A 21,365-nucleotide genomic window follows, 5' to 3' on the forward strand; every position below is an offset into this window, starting at 1 on the left:
CAGATATTGGAATATAAATGGAAGGGGGAGGGAGGTGCTGTGCTTGGGTGCAGGGAAGCAGTAGCCACCTGCACTAGGGAGCGGGCCGGACTCGCAGACCGACACCTGCGAGAAAGCAGACTGAGACCGTGAGCCTAGGAACACGTGTGCAAACAGACTGAAATGAGGAGATCTGGAGCGCACACTCGAACTAGACTGAAACCAAGAGCTCGGGAGCGGTCGCAGGACCTGACTGAAAAACTGAGCTCCGGAGCGCTCACTGGAACTGGACTGATACTGGGAGCTCAGAGCGCTCATGTGACCAGTCTGAAAATCGGTGCTCCAGAGTGCACGAACCACACTGAAACAGAGAGCTCAGGAGTGTGTGCGGGAACCGGGGGCTGCGGGCGGTGTTAGAAACACAAAGGCCAGAGACGTGAGGGCCCTGGTAGTGAGTGCTGGGAGAGCGGCTGTGGGGCACACAACCCGGGATGCTGCAGGTTTTTAGCAGCACCGATGGAAACAGAGTTAAAGAGGCCAAGAGAGCTCAGTGGAGAGTGGACTGCAATCTCTCTGTTCTGAGACAGAGGCTAGGATTCGGCCACTGCTGCTCTGACTCTAAGAAGAGCCACAAAAAACCATCAGAAATACCAGCTCACATTGTGCGAATCCCCATTCCCCCTCTCAAGGGACAGGAGACTCTACCCAAACAAGGTTGCCTGAGTATCAGCGCGGCAGGCCCCTCCCCCAGAAGGCAGGCTGAAAAATCAAGAAGCCCACATCCTTAAGGTCCCTATAAAACAAGTGCACACTGCATGGGGTCCAGGTCAATAACTTGGTCTCTAGGCAACCCCACAAACTCATCACAATGATGAGAAAGAGAAATCCCACCCAGCAAAGAAAAGATAATTAGTCTGTGGACTCTGCCACAAAACTGATGGATATGGATATAACCAAATTATCAGAAATGGAGTCCAGAGTAAGAATGGTCAAGATGATGTGTAGTTTGAAAAAAATATTAACAAAAATCTTAATGAGAAAACAGAATCTCCAAGGGCAGAAATGAGAGCGAATCTGGCAGAAATTAAAAATGCTATCATGCAAATGAAGTCAAAACTAGATGCTCTAACACCCAAGGTAAATGAGGCAGAAGAAAAATTAGTGAATTAGAGGATGGGATGATAGAAGAGAAAGCTAAAACAGAAACATGGATCAAAAAAATCCAATCTCAAGAATGTAGATTTGGGGGGATTACTGACTCAATGAAAAGTTCCAATGTCAGAGTCATCAGCATCCCCGAGGGGGAGGAGAAAGAGGACAAGAAGAGATATTTGAACCAACTGTAGCAGAAAATTTCCCTAATCTACCAAAGGAAACAAGCATTCATGTCTAAGAGGCAGAGAGGACACCTCCCAAGCTCAACCATGACAAACCTATACCACGTCATGTCATAGTGCAATTCGCAAATATTAGATCCAAGGATATAGTATTGAAAGCGGCCAGAGTGAAAACATTTCTCACGTACAGAAGCAAAAATAATCAGAATTATGTAAGACCTGTGTAGACAGACCTGGAATGAGAAGAAGGGTTGGGATGGCATTTTAAAAGCTCTTTCAGAAAAAAACATGCAGCCAAGGATCCTTTATCCAGCAAGGCTGTCATTCAGAATTGATGGAGAGATAAGGACATTACACAATCGCCAGACACTGACCAATTATGTAACCATGAAATCAGCCCTACAGGAGATATTAAGGGGGGTTCTATAAAAGTAAAAAGGCCCCAAGAGTGACACAGAACAGAAATTTACAATCTATAGAAACGAAGACTTCACAGGCAAAATGACATCATTAAAAGCATATCTCTCAATAATCACTCTCAATGTGAATGGCCTATATGCTCTCATAAAACACCACAGGGTTGCAGATAACCACATAAAACACCATGGGGTTGCAGATAACCACATAACCCTTCCATTTGCTGTCTGCAAGAGACACATTTTGAACCTAAAGATACATCCAGACTGAAAGTGAAGGGATGGAATACCATCTTTCACGCCAATGGACCTCAAAAGAAAGCTGAGGTAGCAATTCTCATATCAGATAGATTGGATTTTAAACTAAAGACTGTAGTTAAAGATACAGAAGGGCACTATATTATTCTTGAAGAATGTATCCAACAAGTGGATATGACAATTATAACTATCTACCCAACAGGGGTGCACCAAGATAGACAAGCTAACTCTTAACCACAATAAAGAGACATACAGATAAAAATACATTAATTGTAGGGGACCTCAACACTCCACCATCAGCAATAGACAGATAACCTAAGCAGAAAATCAACAAAGAAAAAAGAACACTAAATGCCATACTCGATGAGCTGGACCTCATAGACAGAACATATAGAACACTACACCCCAGAACCAAAGAATACTAATTCTATTCCAATGCCCATGGAACATTCTCAAGAATAGACCATGTTCTGGGACACAGAACAGGTCTCTACCAATACCAAAAGACTGAAATTATTCCCTCCATATTCTCAAACCACAACGCTCTGAAATTGGAAATCAACCACAAGGAAAAATTTGGAAGAAACTCAAAACTTGGAGAATAAGAACCATCCTGCTCAGGAATGAATCGAGAAACCAGGAAATCAAAAATCAATTTAAACAATTTATGCAGACCAACGAGAATGAAAACACAACGGTCCAAATCCTATGGGAAATTGCAAAGGCAGTCCTAAGGGGGGAATACATGGCCATCCAAGCCTCACTCAAAAGAACAGAAAAATCTAAAATGCAGTTTTTATATTCTCACCTCAAGAAGCTAGAAAAGCAACAGAGGGACAGGCCTAATCCACGCACGAGGAAGCAGTTGACCAAGATTAAAGCAGAAATCAAAGAATTAGAAACCAGGAGTACAGTAGAGCAGATCAACAGAACTAGAAGCTGGTTCCTTGAGAGAATCAATAAAATTGACAGTCCGCGACCAAATTAATAAAATTATGAATGAAAAAGGAGAGGTCACAACCAACACCAATGAAATTGGAAAGATTATTAGAAACTTTATCAACAGCTATATGCCAATAAATTAAGCAAACTGGAAGATGGAGGCCTTCCTGCAAACAAATAAACTACCAAGACTGAAACAGGAAGACATTGATTTTTTAAACAGACCAATTAATTATGAAGAGATTCAGTCAGTGATAACCTCTAAAAACCAAAACTCTAGGCCCGGATGGTTTTCCTGGGGAATTCTACCAAACATTCAAAGAAGAAATAATACCTATTCTCCTAAAGCTATTTCAAAAAATAGAAACAGAAGGAAAGCTACCAAACTCATTCTATGAGGCCAATATTACCTTGATCCACAAACCAGGCAAAGACCCCATCAAAAAGGAGAATTACAGACCGATTTCCCTAATGAATATGGATGCCAAAATCCTCAACAAGATCCTGGCTAATAGATTCCAACAATACATTAAAAAGATTATCCATCATGACCAAGTGGGATTCATCCCTGGGATGCAAGTGTGGTTCAACATTCGCCAATCGATCAGGGTCTTAGATTTTATCCATAAAGAAAAATTCAAAAATCATATAATTCTCTCAATAGTTGCAGAAAAAGCATTTGACAAAATATAGCATCCTTTCCTGATTAAAACCCTATGAGTGTAGGGATAGAGGGATTTTGCCTCAATCTCATAAAAACCATCTATGAAAAGCCTACAGCAAATATCATTCTCAATGGGGAAAAGCTGGAAGCCTTTCCCTTAAGATCAGGAACTCGACAAGTATGCCCACTCTCACTATTATTCTTCAACATAGTACTAGAAGTCCTTGCAACAGCAATCAGACAACAAAAAGGGATAAAAGGTATCCAAATCGGCAAAGAAGAAGTCAAAATATCTCTCTTCACAGATGACATGATACTCTATATGGAAAACCCAAAAGAATCCACTCCCAAACTATTAGAAGTTATAGAGCAATTCAGTAACGTGGCGGGATACAAAATCAATGCTCAGAAATCAGTTGCATTTCTATACACGAATAATGAGACCGAAGAAAGAGAAATTAGGGAATCCATCCCATTTACAATAGCACCAAAAACCATATGCTACCTTGGAATTAACTTAACCAGAGACATAAAGGACCTATATTCTAGAAACTATAAATCACTCTTGAAAGACATTGAGGAAGACATAAAAAGATGGAAGGATATTCCATGCTCAGGGATCGGAAGAATTAACATAGTTAAAATGTCCATGCTACCCAGAGCAATCTACACTTTCAATGCTATCCCGATCAAAATACCGAGGACATTTTTCAAAGAACTGGAACAAATAGTCCTTAAATTTGTTTGGAAACAGAAAAGGCCCCGAATCCCCAAGGAACTGTTGAAAAGGAAAAACAAAGCTGGGGGCATCACAATGGCGGATTTCGAGCTGTACTACAAAGCTGTGATCACAAAGACAGCATGGTACTGGCACAAAAACAGACACACAGACCAATGGAACAGAATAGAGAACCCAGAATTGGACCCTTGGCTCATTGGGCAACTAATCTTTGATAAAGCAGGAAAAAACCTCCGGTGGAAAAAAGACATTCTCTTCAATAAATGGTGCTGGGAAAATTGGACAGCTACATGCAAAAGAATGAAACTTGACCACTCTCTCCCAACATACACAAAGATAGACTCCAAATGGATGAAAGACCTCAATGTGATACAGGAATCTGTCAAAATCCTAGAGGTTAGAGCACAGGCAGCAACTTCTATGACATCGGCCACAGCAACCTTTTTCATGACACATCTCCAAACGCAAGAGAAACAAAAAGAAAAAATGAACTTGTGGGAGTTCATCAAGATAAAAAGCTTCTACACAGCCAAGGAAACAGTCAGAAAAACTAAGAGGCAGCCCACAGAATGGGAGAATATATTTGCAAATGACATTACAGATAAAGGACTGGTATCCAAGATCTACAAAGAACTTCTCAAACTCAATACATAAGAAACAAATAAACAAATCATAAAATTGGCAGAAGATATGAACAGACACTTTTCCAATGAAGACACACAAATGGCTAACAGACACATGAAAAAATGTTCAAAATCATTAGCCATCAGGGAAATTCAAATCAAAACTACACTAAGATACCACCTTACCCCAGTTAGAATGGCAAAAATTGAGAAGGCAAGAAACAACAATTGTTGGAGAGGATGTGGAGAAAGGGGATCCCTCCTACATTGTTGGTGTGAATGCAAGTTGGTACAGCCACTCTGGAAAATGCAACTAATGAATCATCGAACTTTACATAAAAAAAATTAAAATTAAAAAATAAAAAAGAGAGAAAGTTAAATGAAAATGGAAGCCAAGAAGAAGTCACTTTGCTTCCTTGTGGAGAAAATATAGGGTAACGGAAGGAGGTCAAAACAACAACCAGCAGGACGAACCCTGTAATTTGTTCTGGAAAGAGCGGCTTGTTTTCTGAAATAACTTTTGGAGTAGAAATACATCATCTGAAGTCAGGTCATCTGAGTTTTTTTTTTTTTAAACTGAAGGAGTCAAGTTTTTAATATTTGAAAAATTGCTACTGTGTGGTACATAGAATCATATAATACTCCTACCTAAATCAACATCATCACAAACTCCATAATAAAGATTTATGAGATAACAATAACATAAATAAATAAATAAATAAATAAATAAATAAATAAATAAATAAAATTAAAATGGTATCATTAGTATGCTCATGGTGAATCTACAGTGGCATAAAAAGAAGTGCAACATGTACAGTAGAATCTCCAGTATTAGTAAAATAGACAAATTAGTAAAACTAAGTGTTATATTTTTGCATCAACACAGAAAACAACATGGCTGGATACAAACTTCTTTATTCATTTCAGGCTTCTGAAGTGAAAGGAATAAGATTAAATTCGTCATTTTAAATCATATCTCTGTACTATCTGACTTGTTCTCATAGGCACAGACTTAGTTTTCCTTGTGTGTAAGAGCCAAGCATAATAACTCATTCCTACATATGCATGAAAATTTGGTATGATTATTCATCCTTCAGTAATATTAAATATTTAGATGTAACCTGAGGATTTACCTTATCTGGGTCCAACTTTACCTTGGGAGATCAAGAGAATCTCACATTACCCTGAGAACATTAAGCATATGACTGGCATCACTCCTGGAATGTAAACATGTTCTTTTTTTTCTGCTCAGATCAAATATGAGTTATTACCCTTCAGCCAAGCCTTCCTTAAACAGGCAGAGGCAGAATTAAAAAGAAAGCGTGTCTTCTCATCCCTTAATACTTTGATCACTGAGTCACCATACTCAATTAATATACTTAAGGAATAGGTTCAGTCTCTTTGAAGGCTGACAGAAATATGTTGGACATATTTATCTATGGATTGTCAATGTCTGGGACTTTGGAGGATAGATATATAACTTCCTGTGGCTGCTGTAGTGACTTACAACAAAAAGTGCCTTAAGGTGACACAAATGTGTATTGTCTCACAGTTCTGAAGGTCAGGAATTCACATGAGTATCCCTGGGCAAAAGACAAGGTGTGGCAGGGCTATATTCTCTTCAGAGGGTTTATAGTATCTTCTAGCCTCTAGTTCCATCTTCACATAATGTCTCTTTCTCCATTTCTTCTCTCTCTCTCTGTATCTCTGTCTCTCTGTCTCTGTGTGTGTGTGTGTGTGTGTGTGTGTGTGTGTGTGTGTGTATTTGACATTGGGGGTGGTGGTGAAAGAGGGATTGTGTGTGTGGGTTTGTGTGTAAGTTTCCTGAGCCTCTCTGATAAGGAAAGTTGGTATGCCATTTAGATAACCCAGTGACTTCCTCATCTCAAGGTCTCTTATCACATCTGCAAAGAACTTTTTCATATAAAGAACTGTTAGAGTTCTGGAGAATAGGAAGTTGATTATCTTAGGGGCCCAATTTTCATCCTACCACCCAGGATAAGAGTTAAAGGTATTGGATAAGAAGAGAGAGCTAGTCAACTCCTTTGTCATTATTTCAGAAGTTCAGGCAATGAATTGCACTAAACAAACAGGCAGTTCATTGCCTATTTTGTCCTAAACAGCTCCTAAGTCCTAGGTATCAAGAAGTGATCTCTGGGAGTTCAGTCTACATTTTTCCTCTTTGCTTCATTTATATGTCACTGCATCAGAAGCTAATGTATTACTCTATTCCACATAATCCAAGGAGCTGGCCTTTTTTTTTTTTCTTTAATCTTGAGAGAGACTTTCAATAAAATAGTTCATGCAACTATCATGACTTAATTTTACACTGTGGTAAGTAAGCTTAGTTCAGGCTTCTGTCAGTCTTGTGAGGCCAGGATAATAAATGGCCATGGCTCTGATGATGACCGACAGTGATTTTGAGACATCAGAGAGCAAAGGCTCTTGCTTGCTCTCACAGAGATAGAAATGTACATAAATGGCAAGGAATGTTTTAAAAATTGATTTATACAAAAATGATTCATAAGTCAACATATTCAAAATTCAAACACTCCATTCATTAAATAATGAGCTTTCTTCATAAAGAAAGTATATATTAAAAATATTCTTTATCAAGGTAAAATTGCAATTTAAAGTAAAAGTAAATGCTATTTTAAAAATTATTTGCTTGCCTTTTTAAATTCAGCTTTAAGAACACAGTGTCCAAGAGTTGACTGCCACTGAAGTTTTCGGCCACTGTGTTTGCTTAAGTAGAAATTTTTGAAATTTTCCTGAAGTCTTTCCATCTGGAGGAAAGAAGTAAAGAAACATTATTGATAAACTTATATGTGAGTAAAGTCACAGTTGCAGCCCTAGTATTTAAAATTACATACAATTTTTAAGAGGAATATTCAAATGAAATCATGTAATAGATGTCACAACCTTTAAACAGATTTAAAGCCACTATTTAACAGTGGAATATATTTAGAATGTATTGCTAAGTTTAAAATATCAGGATAAAAGTTATATTATCACTATAGTTCCAATTTTATATATATAACTAGACATAGCAAACATCTTCTTGGCATTAGGTGTGATGCTGTTATTTTATCCTGTACTTTTCTGGTTCCCAAGTTTTCTGTATTCAGTACAATTGTCTTTGAAGTGAAAAAAAAATCAATAAATTATCAAATTAAAAAAAAAGAATTCCTGGGGCGACTGGGTGGCGCAGTCGTTAAGCGTCTGCCTTCGGCTCAGGGCGTGATCCCAGCGTTACGGGATCGAGCCCCACATCAGGCTCTTCTGCTATGAGCCTGCTTCTTCCTTTCCCACTCCCCCTGCTTGTGTTCCCTCTCTCGCTGGCTGTCTCTATCTCTTCAAATAAATAAAAATAAATAAATAAATAAATAAATAAAGAATTCCTACTTCTTAGGCTTATCTAACTGAGTACACGGAAGACAATTTTACTGGTTCTTCATAACTTGTTGTCATCATTAATTATTTTGCTGTCCTATAAAAATGAGATGTTCTCAAATACTAAGACAGTGGCCTTCTACTAAATGGAACAGCCTGACTGAGTTTGGGAATATGATTTGCTTTCATTTTATCTCTCTTTCCTTGCTGTTAATTATCACTTTTTGTTCAGGAACTTTCCTATAAATATATTAGCTTGTTATGTGGAATATTTAGTAATATTTTACAGATGCTCAAATGCAATGTTGGTGTAAATGTTTATCTTATACATGTTTTAAATAATGTAAAATTAGAGGTGAGACCTTTACAAAATATAGTCAACCACATGGTTCTCATACCCTACCACTTCCAACCTGAGAGAACTATAATTCTAAATTTATTTCATCATGATTTTGCTTTCCTTTTTGTACAGTTTACTGTATCTGTAGACATTTCTTTTCTTAATATTATTGGTTTTAAATTTTAAAAGTGCATTATGCCAGCTTTTAATCTCTGAAGTTTATTTTTTCACTTAATATTCAGTTAATAATATTATGTCAATGTTGGGTCATCAACTGTGATAAACTGATGCAATAAATTATAAGTTATATCTGATACACTATATTAATAACAGGTAAAAATGCAAAGATGCAGGGAAAGCTCTTTGTACTTTCTGCTCATTTTTTCTATAAAACCTAAAACTGTACTAAAAATAAAGTCAATTAATTAAAAATTAAAAAAATAAAATAAAATCGTATACCACCACCATCATAGGAGTATGTGCTGAAAATACTGGGTGAGAAAAATGTAGTTCTGAAACAAGAAAACAAACTACAGTCATTTTTCTTCTAGTTTAGTATGGTGTGTTCAATAATTTACATATGCTCCTGAGAAAACTCACCAACATGGCAATATAATTACAAAAATTAAATACATGGAGACAGAAAGTAAACTAATACAAATGAGCTGCCAACATTAGTAAGAGAGACAATAGATGATGGGTAATTGATTTAGCAAAGAAGAAAAAGCTAAAACCAAAGGTGCAAGCTGAAACAGGTGACACCTGGAGACAAGTTTCCATGATTACAAAGTAGAACAATGAGTAGAACAATGATGTGTTGATGACTTTTTCCATCATATATTTATGTGATACATGAATAAATAGTTTATATTAAAACATAGTAAGAAAAATATAAGCCAATACTGGTAAATGCACAGCCTAAAAGCAAAAGAAAGCCAGGCTGGGAGATTCAAAATCTACGTCTGATGAGAAGAGTTAAAGATGGCGGAGGAGTAGGGGACCCCTTTTTCAGCCGGTCCCCTGAGTCAAGGTAGATAGGTACCAGACCAGCCTGAACATCCATAGAATCAGCCTGAGACACAGGAAGATACATCTGGATCTATACAAATGAACATCTCCAGCACTGAGTATTGAGGTACGAAGTGGGGAGCCCTGAAACCATGCACAGATATCGGAAGATAAACGGAAGGGAGAGGGAGCCACTGCATTCTGGCACTGGAAGGCGGTAACCACCAGCACGGGGGAGCGGATGGACTTGCGGACCGGCACCCGCAACACAGCAGACTGAGACCGTGAGCCGGGAAATGCATGCCTCCAGACTGAAATGGAGCTCTGGTGTGCTCACTGGAACCAGACTGAGACCGGGAGCTCCGGGAGTGGGCAGGGGCAGCTGGAGGCTGGCGGTGTTAGAAACACAAAGGACAGAGACTCGCCAGCCTGGGAGTGAGGGCTGTGACACTCGGTGTGGAGTGGACATCCCTGGATGCTGCAGGGTTGAGCAGCACCAACAGAAACAGAGTTAAAGTGGCCAAAACATCAGTGGAGAACGGTCCACGATCCATCTGTTCTGAGACATAGGCTGAGATTCGGCCACTGCTGCTCTGACTCTCAGAAGAGGAACAGCAAACCGCCAGGTAAAAACTTCCAGACAACAAAAGCCTGGAAATACCGGCTCACAGTGTGCCCACTCCCATCCCCCCTCGCAAGGGGACACGGAGACTCTACCCAAACAGGGCTGCCTGAGTATCAGTGCAGCAGGCCCCTCCCCCAGAAGGCAGGCTGAAAAATCAAGAAGCCCACATCCCTAAGATCCCTATAAAACAAGGGCTCAAGGCCTAGATCCCGTCCAATAATTTGGGCTCTAGACAACCCCGGAACCTCTCCTCATCAGAATGACGAGAAGGAGAAATCCCCCCCAGGAAAAGAAAGACAATGTGTATGTGGCCTTTGCCACAGAACTCATGGATACGGATATAACCAAATTATCAGAAATGGAATTCAGAGTAACAATGGTCAAGATGATGTGTAGACTTGAAAAAAGTATAAACAAAAATGTTAATGAAAATATAGAATCTCTAAGGGCGGAAAAGAGAGTGAATCTAGAAGAAATTAAAAATTCTATGAGCCAGGTGCACTCAAAACTAGAGGCTCTGATGGCCAGGGTAAATGAGGCAGAAGATGTATCAGAAATTGGAGGATGGGTTAGTAGAAGAGAAAGCTAAAATAGAATCTGGGCTCAAAAAAAATCCACACTCAGGAATGTAGGTTACGGGAGATTACTGACTCAATGAAATGTTCCAATGTCAGAATCATCGGCATCCCCAAGGGGGTGGAGAAAAACAGAGGTCTAGAAGAGATATTTGAACAAATTGTAGCTGAAAACTTCCCTAATCTAGCAAGGGAAACAAACATTCATGTCCAAGGGGCAGAGAGGACACCTCCTAAGCTCAAACATGCCAAACCTACACCACATCACGTCATAGTGCATTTCGCAAATATTAGATCCAAGGATACAGATTTGAAAGCAGCCAGGGCAAAGAAATTTCTCATGTACCAAGGCAAAGGTATCAGAATTATGACAGACCTGTCTACACAGACCTGGAGTGAGAGAGAGGGTTAGGGTGGCATTTAAAAGCTCTTTCAGAGAAAAACATGCAGCCAAGGATCCTTTATTGAGCAAGGCTGTCATTCAGAATGGATGAAGAAATAAAGACCCTCCAGAATCACCAGTCATTGACCAATTTCGTAAACATGAAACTGGCCCTACAGGAGATATTAAAGGGGGTTCTATAAAAGTAAAAAGGCCCCAACAGTGATACAGAACAGAATGTCACAATCGATACAAACAAAGACTTTACTGGCAACACAGCATCATTAAAATCGTATCTCTCAATATTCAGTCTCAATGTAAATGGCCTAAAACTCCCATAAACTCCACACGGTTGCAGATTGAATAAAAAGAAATGACCCATTCATTTCCTGTCTACAAGAGACTCATTTTGAACCTAAAGATACATTCAGACTGAAAGTAAAGGGATGGAATACCATCTTTCACGCCAATGGACCTCAAAAGAAAGCTGGGGTAGCAATTCTCACAACAGAGGGATTGGATTTTGAACTAAAGACTACAGTTAGAGACACAGGAGGGCACTAGATTATTCTTAAAGGATGTATCCAACAAGTGGATATGACAATTATAAATATATATGCCCCCACCAGGGGAGCACCTAGATACACAAGCCAGGTTTAACCACAATAAAGAGACATATAGATAAAAAACACTAATATTAGGAAACCTCAAACTCCACTATCAGCAATAGGCAGATCATCTAAGCAAGAAATCAGCAAAGAAACAAGAGCTTTGAATGCCATACTCGACGAGTTGGACCTCATAGATATATATAGAATACTACACCCCAGAACCAAAGAATACTCATTCTATTCTAATGCCCATGGAACATTCTCAAGAATAGACCATGTTCTGGGACACAAAACAGGTCTCAACCAATACCAAAAGACTGAAATTATTCCCTGCATATTCTCAGACCACAACGCTCTGAAATTGGAACGCAACCACAAGGAAAAAATTGGACTAAGAACCATCCTGCTCAGGAATGACTCAATAAACCAGGAAATCAAAATCAATTTAAACAATTTATGGACACCAACGAGAATGAAAACACAATGGTCCCAAACCTATGAGATACTGCAAAAGCAGTCCTAAGGGGAAATACATGGCCATCAAAGCCTCACTCAAAAGAATAGAAAAATCTAAAATGCAGTTTGTATATTCTCACCTCAAGAAGCTGGAACAGCAACAGAGGGACAGACCTAATCCACGCACGAGGAAGCAGCTGACCAAGATTAGAGAAGAAATCAATGATTTAGAAGCCAGGAGTACAGTAGAGCAGACCAACAGAACTAGAAGCTGGTTCTTTGAGAGAATCAATAAAATTGACAGACCTCTGGCAAGACTTATCCAAAAGAACAGAGAGAGGACCCGAATTAATAAAATTATCAATGAAGAAGGAGAGGTCACAACCAAAACCAATGAAATTGGAAGGCTACATGCCAATAAATTATGAACAGCTATATGGCAATAAATTAAGCAATCTGGAAGAGATGGAGGCCTTCCTGGAAACGTATAAACTACCAAGACTGAAACAGGAAGAAACTGATTTTTTAAACAGGCGAATTCATTTTGAAAAGATTGAGTCAGTGATAAACAACCTTCCAAATAACAGAACTCCAGTCCGGATGGATTACCTGGGGAATTCTACCAAACATTCAAAGAAGAAATAATACCTATTCTCCTAAAGCTATTTCAAAAAATAGAAACAGAAGGAAAGCTACCAAACTCATTCTATGAGGCCAACATTACCTTGGTCCACAAACCAGGCAAAGACCCCATCAAAAAGGAGAATTACAGACCGATTTCCCTAATGAATATGGATGCCAAAATCCTCAACAAGATCCTGGCTAATAGAATCCAACAGGACATTAAAAGAATTATCTATCATGACCAAGTGGGATTCATACCTGGGATGCAAGCGTGGTTCAACATTCCCAAATTGATCAGCGTGATACATCATATAACAAGAAGAGACTCAGGAACCATATGATCCTCTCAATTGATGCAGAAAAAGCATTTGACAAAATACAGCATCCTTTCCTGATGAAAACCCTTCAGAGTGTAGGGATAGAGGGTACATTCCTCAATCTCATAAAAACCATCTATGAAAAGCCTATGGCAAATATCTAAGATCAGGAACACGACAAGGATGCCCACTCTCACCATTATTCTTCAACATAGTCCTAGAAGTCCTTGCAACAGCAATCAGACAACAAAAAGGGATAAAAGTTATCCAAATGGGCAAAGAAGTCAAAATGTCTCTCTTCTGAGAGGACATGATACTCTATATGGAAAACCCAAAAGAATCCATGCCCAAACTATTAGAAGTTATAGAGCAATTCAGTAATGTGGTGGGATACAAAATCAATGCTCAGAATACAGTTGCATTTCTATACATGATTAATGAGACTGAAGAAGGAGAAATTAGGGAATCCATCCCATTTACAATAGCACCAAAAACCATACGTAACCTTGGAATTAACTTAACCAGAGACGTGAAGGACCTATATTCTAGAAACTATAAATCACTCTTGAAAGACAATGAGGAAGACACGAAAAGATGGAAAAATACTCCATGCTCATGGATCAGAAGAATTAACATAGTTAAAATGTCCATGCTACCCAGAGCAATCTACACTTTCAATGCTATCCCGATCAAAATACCGAGGACATTTTTCAAGGAAGTGGAACAAATAGACCTTAAATTTGTATGGAACCAGAAAAGGCACCCAATTGCCAAGGAACTGTTGAAAAGGAAAAACAACGCTGGGGGCATCACAATGCCGGATTTCGAGCTGTACTACAAAGCTGTGATCACAAAGACAGCATGGTACTGGCACAAAAACAGACACATAGACCAGTGGAACAGAATAGAGAACCCAGAAATTGACCCTTGGCACTTTGGGCATCCAGTCTTCGATAAAGCAGGAAAAAACATCCGGTGGAAAAACGACAGTCTCCACAATAAATGGTGCTGGGAAAATTGGACAGCTACATGCAAAAGAATGAAACTTGACCACTCTCTCACACTATAAACAAAGATAAACTCCAAATGGATGAAAGACCTCGATGTGAGACAGGAATCCATCAAAATTCTAGAGGAGAACATAGGCAGCAACCTCTACGACATTGGAAAAAGCAACCTTTTTCATGACACATCTCCAAAGGCAAGAGAAACAAAAGATAAAATGAACTTATGGGACTTCATCAAGATAAAAAGCTTCTGCACAGCCAAGGAAACAGTCAAAAAAACTAAGAGGCAGCCCACGGAATGGGGGAATATATTTGCAAATGATGCTACAGTTAAAAGACTGGTATCCAAGATCTACAAAGAACTTCTCAAACTCAATACATGAGAAACAAATAAATACATCAAAAAATGGGCAGAAGATACGAACAGACACTTTTCCAATGATGACATACAAATGGCTAACAGACACATGTAACAATGATCAAAATCATTAACCATCAGAGAAATTCACATCAAAACCACATTGAGATATCACTTTATGCCAGTTAGAATGGCAAAAATAGACAAGGCAAGAAACAACAATTGTTGGAGAGGATGTGGAGAAAGGGGATCCCTCCTACATTGCTGGTGGGAATGCAAGTTGGTACAGCCACTCTGGAAAACAGTGTGGAGGTCCCTTAAAAGTTAAAAATTGAGCTACCCTATGATCCAGCCATTGCACTACTGGGTGTTTACCCCAAAGATACAGACGTAGTGAAGAGAAGGGCCATATGCACTCCAATGTTCATAGCAGCATTGTCCACAATAGCTAAATCATGGAAGGAGCCGAGATGCCCTTCAACAGATGACTGGATTAAGAAGTTGTGGTCCATATATACAATGGAATATTACTCAGCTATCAGAAAGAACGAATTCTCAACATTTGCTGCAACATGGACGGCACTGGAGGAGATAATGCTTAGTGAAATAAGTCAAGCAGAGAAAGACAACTATCATATGATTTCTCTCATCTATGGAACATAAGAACTAGGATGATCGGTAGGGGCAGAAAGGGATAAAGAAAGGGGGGGTAATCAGAAGGGGGAATGAAGCATGAGAGACTATGGACTATGAGAAACAAACTGAGGGCTTCAGAGGGGAGGGGGATGGGGGAATGGGACAGACTGCTGATGGGTAGTAAGGAGGGCACATATTGCATGGTGCACTGGGTGTTATACGCAAGTAATGAATCACGAACTTTACATCAGAACCCAGGGATGTAGTGTATGGTGACTAACATAATATAATAAAAAAACATTAAAAACAAATCTACATCTGACTGCATAACAAGACTATTTAAACAACTGAATTACTTGAACACTGAACTATTTAATCTGGTTGCCCTCCATTCTAAAACCTGAATAACTACGTTTCAAAATGAATAACATTAAGGTGATATTTACATCAGCATTAAACATGGCATAGTAACTTAAAAGGTCACATTAAAACCAAACTGCTTTAGCATATACTAGAGTCTTAAAACAGTGAATTTCTTACCTCTGGGGGTAACTGTATCTCCTTAGGGATATAGGCTGGCCAAAAACTTGTTGTTAGAATATTCACAGTTAATTCAATGTTTCGTGGTATATTTTGGTTCTGCATATACTGCAAAATATAAGGATGCAATGAAGTAATAAGAATTTTAAAACTCTTTCATGGTTATAACTGTATAATAGAAATTCATTACTAAAAATTATCTTAATGATAAATTTCTCACTGAGATAATAACATATCTTGAAAACGAAATGGACATTTGTATTCTAAGAAAATGCTCTTAAGAACCATAACAATGGAGCCTGGCTGCCTAAATTTTAAAAAGTTACAATTAACTTTCCATTGTATTTTTTTAAATCCATCTTACATTAAAAAGGATCTGAGGCAAGTTATGAAAAAAATACATATGCACTGCCAAAAAAAACTTAAATATATGTAGGAAAGCAATGGAAAGCCAAATAAGGGTAGGAAAATAAATTAAAAATAGTTATTCAAAATATGTTGTATAGTTCTTTAAATACATAAGTGTCATTGATTTTCCTTTCAAAAAACACAAAGTTGGAGTCATAACTGAAATGTGATTTGCTTTGCCAGTTTGTCTCCCTCTCTATTTTTATCTTATTTTATATTTCCTTCCCTTCCCCTATGTTTATCAGTTTTGTTTCCTAAATTCCATATATGAGTAAAACTATAAGAGACTGTTAACTCTAGGAACAAATTGAGTGTTGCTAGAGTGAAGGTGGTTGGGAGGATTTGGTAACAGAGTGATGGACATTGCGGAGGGCACGTGATGTAATGAGCACTGGGTGTTGTATAAGACTGATGAATCACAGACCTCGACCTCTGAAATAGATAATACTGTATATGTTAATTAAATTGAATTTGAATAAAAATTTAAAAAATAAATGTGATTTAATATGTCTTAATTGTAAATCTAAAAGAACTAAACCATTCAAACACTTAACATTAAAAACAAAACTCTTTTGGATTAGAAATACCTGTTTAAACTGAATCATGATATCTTTGGAAAGCTCCATGTCTTTAAACATTCCTTGAAGTTTGTTAGTGAAAGCAGTTCCACATTCTGTAAGATATTTTAAAACAACCAATATAGGTATATCAGAGAATAGAACAGGCAGGGAAATCTAGAAGTCCATGTCCCTGAAATAAACACTAAGAAACTTTATACAAGTGTCAGAATCTGTCTTACGAAAATTTTGAGAGACAGTCGAAGGTTCTCTTAAACCAAGTGAACACCTAACCAGTATAAAGGCAACATAAATATAAATATGCAGTATTTTTACCTCAAATTCTATTTTCCTGTATAAGTGGATTTTGTTTGTACATGACAGTTCATGCTCCCAGTGTATCTAGTTCCCAAGAAACTATTTGGACTGAATTCAGGTTTTCCAGAGTAACTGGAAATACGGTGTGTTTTACCATATTTCAATCAGTACAGAGCATCTACACAAAGTTCCCCCAAACATTCAAAGACAAGTAAGCTTTTTCTGCCTAAAACACAAATAACAAGAGAAAAAAAAAAAAAAGATGTGTCAACAGACTGGGAGGAGAAGCCACAGGGTACATTATTCAGGAATAAGAAATTGGAAAAGCACAGGCAACGTAGGGAATCCAGTACGCCAATTAGGGTTACTTGTAGGCCCAAGTCAGGAAGCATGTTAGAAAAAATGGGTCAAAACTTTAAATTATCACCCATTTAAACTTAGGTTCAGTGGGAAAAAAAAGCAAAGACCAGTAAGACAGCACTGTACATATCCTTAGAGTAAAGGAAAATGGGGGGTGCCTGGGTGGCACAGTCGTTGAGTGTCTGCCTTCGGCTCAGGGCATGATCCGGCGTTATGGGATCAAGCCCCACATCAGGCTCCTGCTCTGGGAGCCTGCTTCTCCCTCTCCCACTCCCCCTGCTTGTGTTCCCTCTCTTGCTGGCTGTCTCTCTCTGTCAAATAAATAAATAAAATCTTCAAAAAAAAAAAAAAAGAGTAAAGGAAAATGACCTAACACAGAACCGATTTTAAAAGATCAACAGAAATTTTCTTTTTCTTTATTTCCTTCTGTGTGTGTGTGTTGTGCTTACTTATTTTTCTCATTCCAAGAGTTTCAGAAAATCTGTCAGGCACAGGTACTACTGAGGTAATGCAAAGGAGACTTTATTACGATACACAAGAGGAAATACACTCTGAAAGAATAGTTGGAAAAAGTCCCAAAACAAGTGAACAACTTCAGCTCACAAGCAGCAACAACAAATGCTAGACAGAGAAAATATCCACTTTCCAGAGTTACCTTTTATTAATAAAAATGTAAAATGGCTAGAATAAGTCTAAGCTAAAGGAATAGAGACTTCAGGGATCACACACTAAAAAGAATACTGTTTTCATTAAAATAGGCAGAATGATCCATTTTTTAAGATTTTATTTTTATTTATTTGGCAGAGAGAGCAAGCATAAGGAGGGGGAGCATCAGGCAGAGGGAGAGGGAGAAGAAGGCTCCCTGCCAAGCAGAGAGCCCGGCGCGAGCAGGGAGCCCCATGTGGGGCTTGATCCCAAGACCCTGGGATCATGACCTGAGCCAAAAGGAGACGCTTAATGACTGAGCTACACAGGTGCCCCTAGAATGGCCAGTTTTTAATAAAAGTTACAAGACGTTAAAAAAAAAAGTATGAAGATATGGCAATTCATAAGAAAAAGAGAAATTACCAGAAACTGCCTGTGAGGGAGCATAGATGTTAGACTTACTTAAAAATGGCTTTAAATCAACTACCTTTATATGCTCATGAAAACAACTCAAATAAAAAAGTATTCGATCTGAAGAGAAGAAAGAAAACCAATAAAGAAAAATAAGCAGAAACTACAATATGTTGGGACATGGGCAATTGTGCCAACATATAGTTCATGAATCTCTGAGACAATGTAGTGACAAATGGGAAGAAATAATATTTGATATACTACATTAAATGATAAACAATATTCTACACATAAGAGAAGCTCAATGAACTCCAAGAAGATTAAATTCAAACAGTTCTACATCAAGGGACATTGTAATAAAACTGTCTAAAGACAAAGTTGGAATCTTGAAAACAGATACAAGAGCTTTGTCCATAAAAGAAACTCTCGATAAGATTAGGGGTATCTTCAAAAAAGAGGGACAGTGGAACAATATATATACAAAGTGTTGAAATGGAAAAAAGCTCAAATACAAAATCTATATTCACCAAAGCAATATTTCAAAAATGAAAGAGACATTAAGGCAAAAAATGATGAGGGAGTTACATACAATTACCTCCATCCCACAAGAAAGCTTAACAGACAGTAAATCAAAGCTCTACGAAGAAATAAAGAACACTGATAAAGGATATATTTTATATTTATCTATTAATTATAATATAAAATATATATTATATAATATATATTATATGTATAATATAAATTTATCTATATAAATACATTATATTTATATAGATAAATACAGATATATATATTTATATAGATAAATATAGATAAATATAAACCCAGCTATAGTATATTTTCGGTTTGGAAGTTCTCTATTTCCTATGATTCATTGACAAAAGCAATATACAATATCTAAAATGTTACATATATACAAAATTGTACATATAATGTATATGCATATTATATATTGTACATATAATAAAAGTATGTACATACACATATACATACACAAAACTGTACCTATCATATATTAGTATATACAGATATTTTAGATAAGTTATAACACATATAAATATGTATATTTTATACATACTATGCTATATTACATGCTTACATATATATTTTATATTACACATATGTATATATACACATGTACTTTATATTATAATTTGTCTATTTAAGTATATGTTTACATATTTATATATATGTTTACATATCTATGCATGTTTACTTATTAATATATTATTAAATTTAAATATTATAAACTATAAATTATAAGTCCATATATTTATAAGAGTTATTATATGTTTTATATATATATATATATTTTGGCCACACAATGTATGAACATAACATTTTTTAAGTAGGCTCCACACTCAGCAAGGAGCCCAATGCAGGGCTCCAACGTATTACCCTGAGATCATGACCTGAGCCAGGATCAAGAGTGGGACACTTGGGGGAGGGAAAAAATGGTGGAGGAGTAGGGGTCCCCTTTTTAAGCCGATCCCGAGTCGAGCTGGATACATACCAGACCATCCTGAACATTCACAGAATCAGCCCGAGACGCAAGAAGATACATCTGGATCTCTACAAACAAACATCTCCAGCACTGAGTATTGAGGTACGAAGCGGGGACCTGTGAATCTACACACAGATATTGGAAGATAAACGGAAGGGGGAGGGAGCTGCCCTGCTCGGGTGCCGGAAAGCATTAGCCACCTGCACTGGGGAGCTAACCTCACTTGCACCCCCGAGAGAACAGACTGAGATGGTGAGCCCGGGAATGCATGAGACCAGACGAACACCAGAGCTCTGGAGTACTAACTGGAACCAGACTAAATCTGGGAGCTCAGAAGCGGGCGCATGTCCAGATTGACAACCAGAGCTCATGAGCACACACTAGAACTAGACTGAAACCGAGAACTTGAGAGCACACTCACTACTTAACTGCAAACCGGCTCTCCGGAGCAAGCGTGAACCACACTGAAACAGGGATCCGGAGCACATGGGAACTGGGGGCGGCTGGCGATGTTAGAAACACAAAAGACAGAGATGAGCCAGTCCTGGAGGTGATGGCTGGGAGAATGGCTCTAGGGCGCACAACCCAGGACAGGGTTTTCAGCAGCACTGACAGAAAGAGAGTTAAAGAGGCCAGAAGACCTCAGTGAAGAGCGGACTGCCATCTCTCTGTTTTGAGACTGAGGCTATATGGCCACTGCTGCTCTGACTCTCAGAAGACCACAGAAAACCGCAAGGGAAAGCCAACAGAGAACAAAAGCCCAGAAATACCAGCTCACATTATGCCAAACCCCATCCACCCTCACAAGGGACAGGAAGACTCTACTCAAACAGGGCTGCCTGAGTAACAGCATGGCAGGACCCTCCCCCAGAAGGCAGGCTGAAAAATCAAGAAACCCACATCCCTAAGGTCCCTATAAAAAAAGTGCACACTGCCTGGGTCCTGGTCAATAATTTGGCCTCTGTGCAACCCGAAACCTCTCCTCCTCAGAATGACGAGAAGGAGAAATCTCACCCAGCAAAGAAAAGATAATGAGTCTGTGGACTCTGCCACAGAACTGATGGATATGGATATAACCAAATTATCAGAAATGGAGTCCAGAGTAAAAATGGTCAAGATGATGTGTAGACTTGAAAAAAATATTAACAAGAAAATAGAATCTCCAAGGGCAGAAATGAGAGCAAATCTGGCAGAAATTAAAAATGCTATCAATCAAATGCAGTCAAAACTAGGTGCTCTGATGCCCAGGGTAATGTGGCAGAAGAAAAAATCAGTGAATTTCAGGATGGGATGGTAGAACAGAAAGATAAAACAGAAACTTAGCTCAAAAAA

The 21,365-nt window shown here is 38.3% G+C and overlaps 1 protein-coding gene across 3 annotated transcripts in view; it reads right to left on the reverse strand.

Moving 5' to 3' along the window:
- Nucleotides 1-21,365, reverse strand: part of LOC123787927 (cullin-4B-like) — a 95,177-nt gene that overhangs the window by 17,550 nt on the left and 56,262 nt on the right. For 2 of the 3 annotated variants that reach the window (XM_087859344.1, XM_087859342.1), the window contains exons 14-16: nt 16,826-16,911; nt 15,831-15,938; nt 7,631-7,744 (exon numbers count right to left, since the gene is read on the reverse strand). In XM_087859344.1, coding sequence (XP_087715470.1) covers nt 7,631-7,744; nt 15,831-15,938; nt 16,826-16,911 — 308 coding nt within the window. Of the gene's footprint in view, nt 1-7,630; nt 7,745-15,830; nt 15,939-16,662; nt 16,669-16,825; nt 16,912-21,365 lie in introns of all 3 variants that reach the window. The other variant, XM_087859343.1, reaches the window with a different exon arrangement.

This window comes from Ursus americanus, chromosome 37, assembly GCF_024610735.1.
Source record: "Ursus americanus isolate L20-20 chromosome 37, mUrsAme1.1.p, whole genome shotgun sequence".
NCBI lineage: Eukaryota > Metazoa > Chordata > Mammalia > Carnivora > Ursidae > Ursus > Ursus americanus.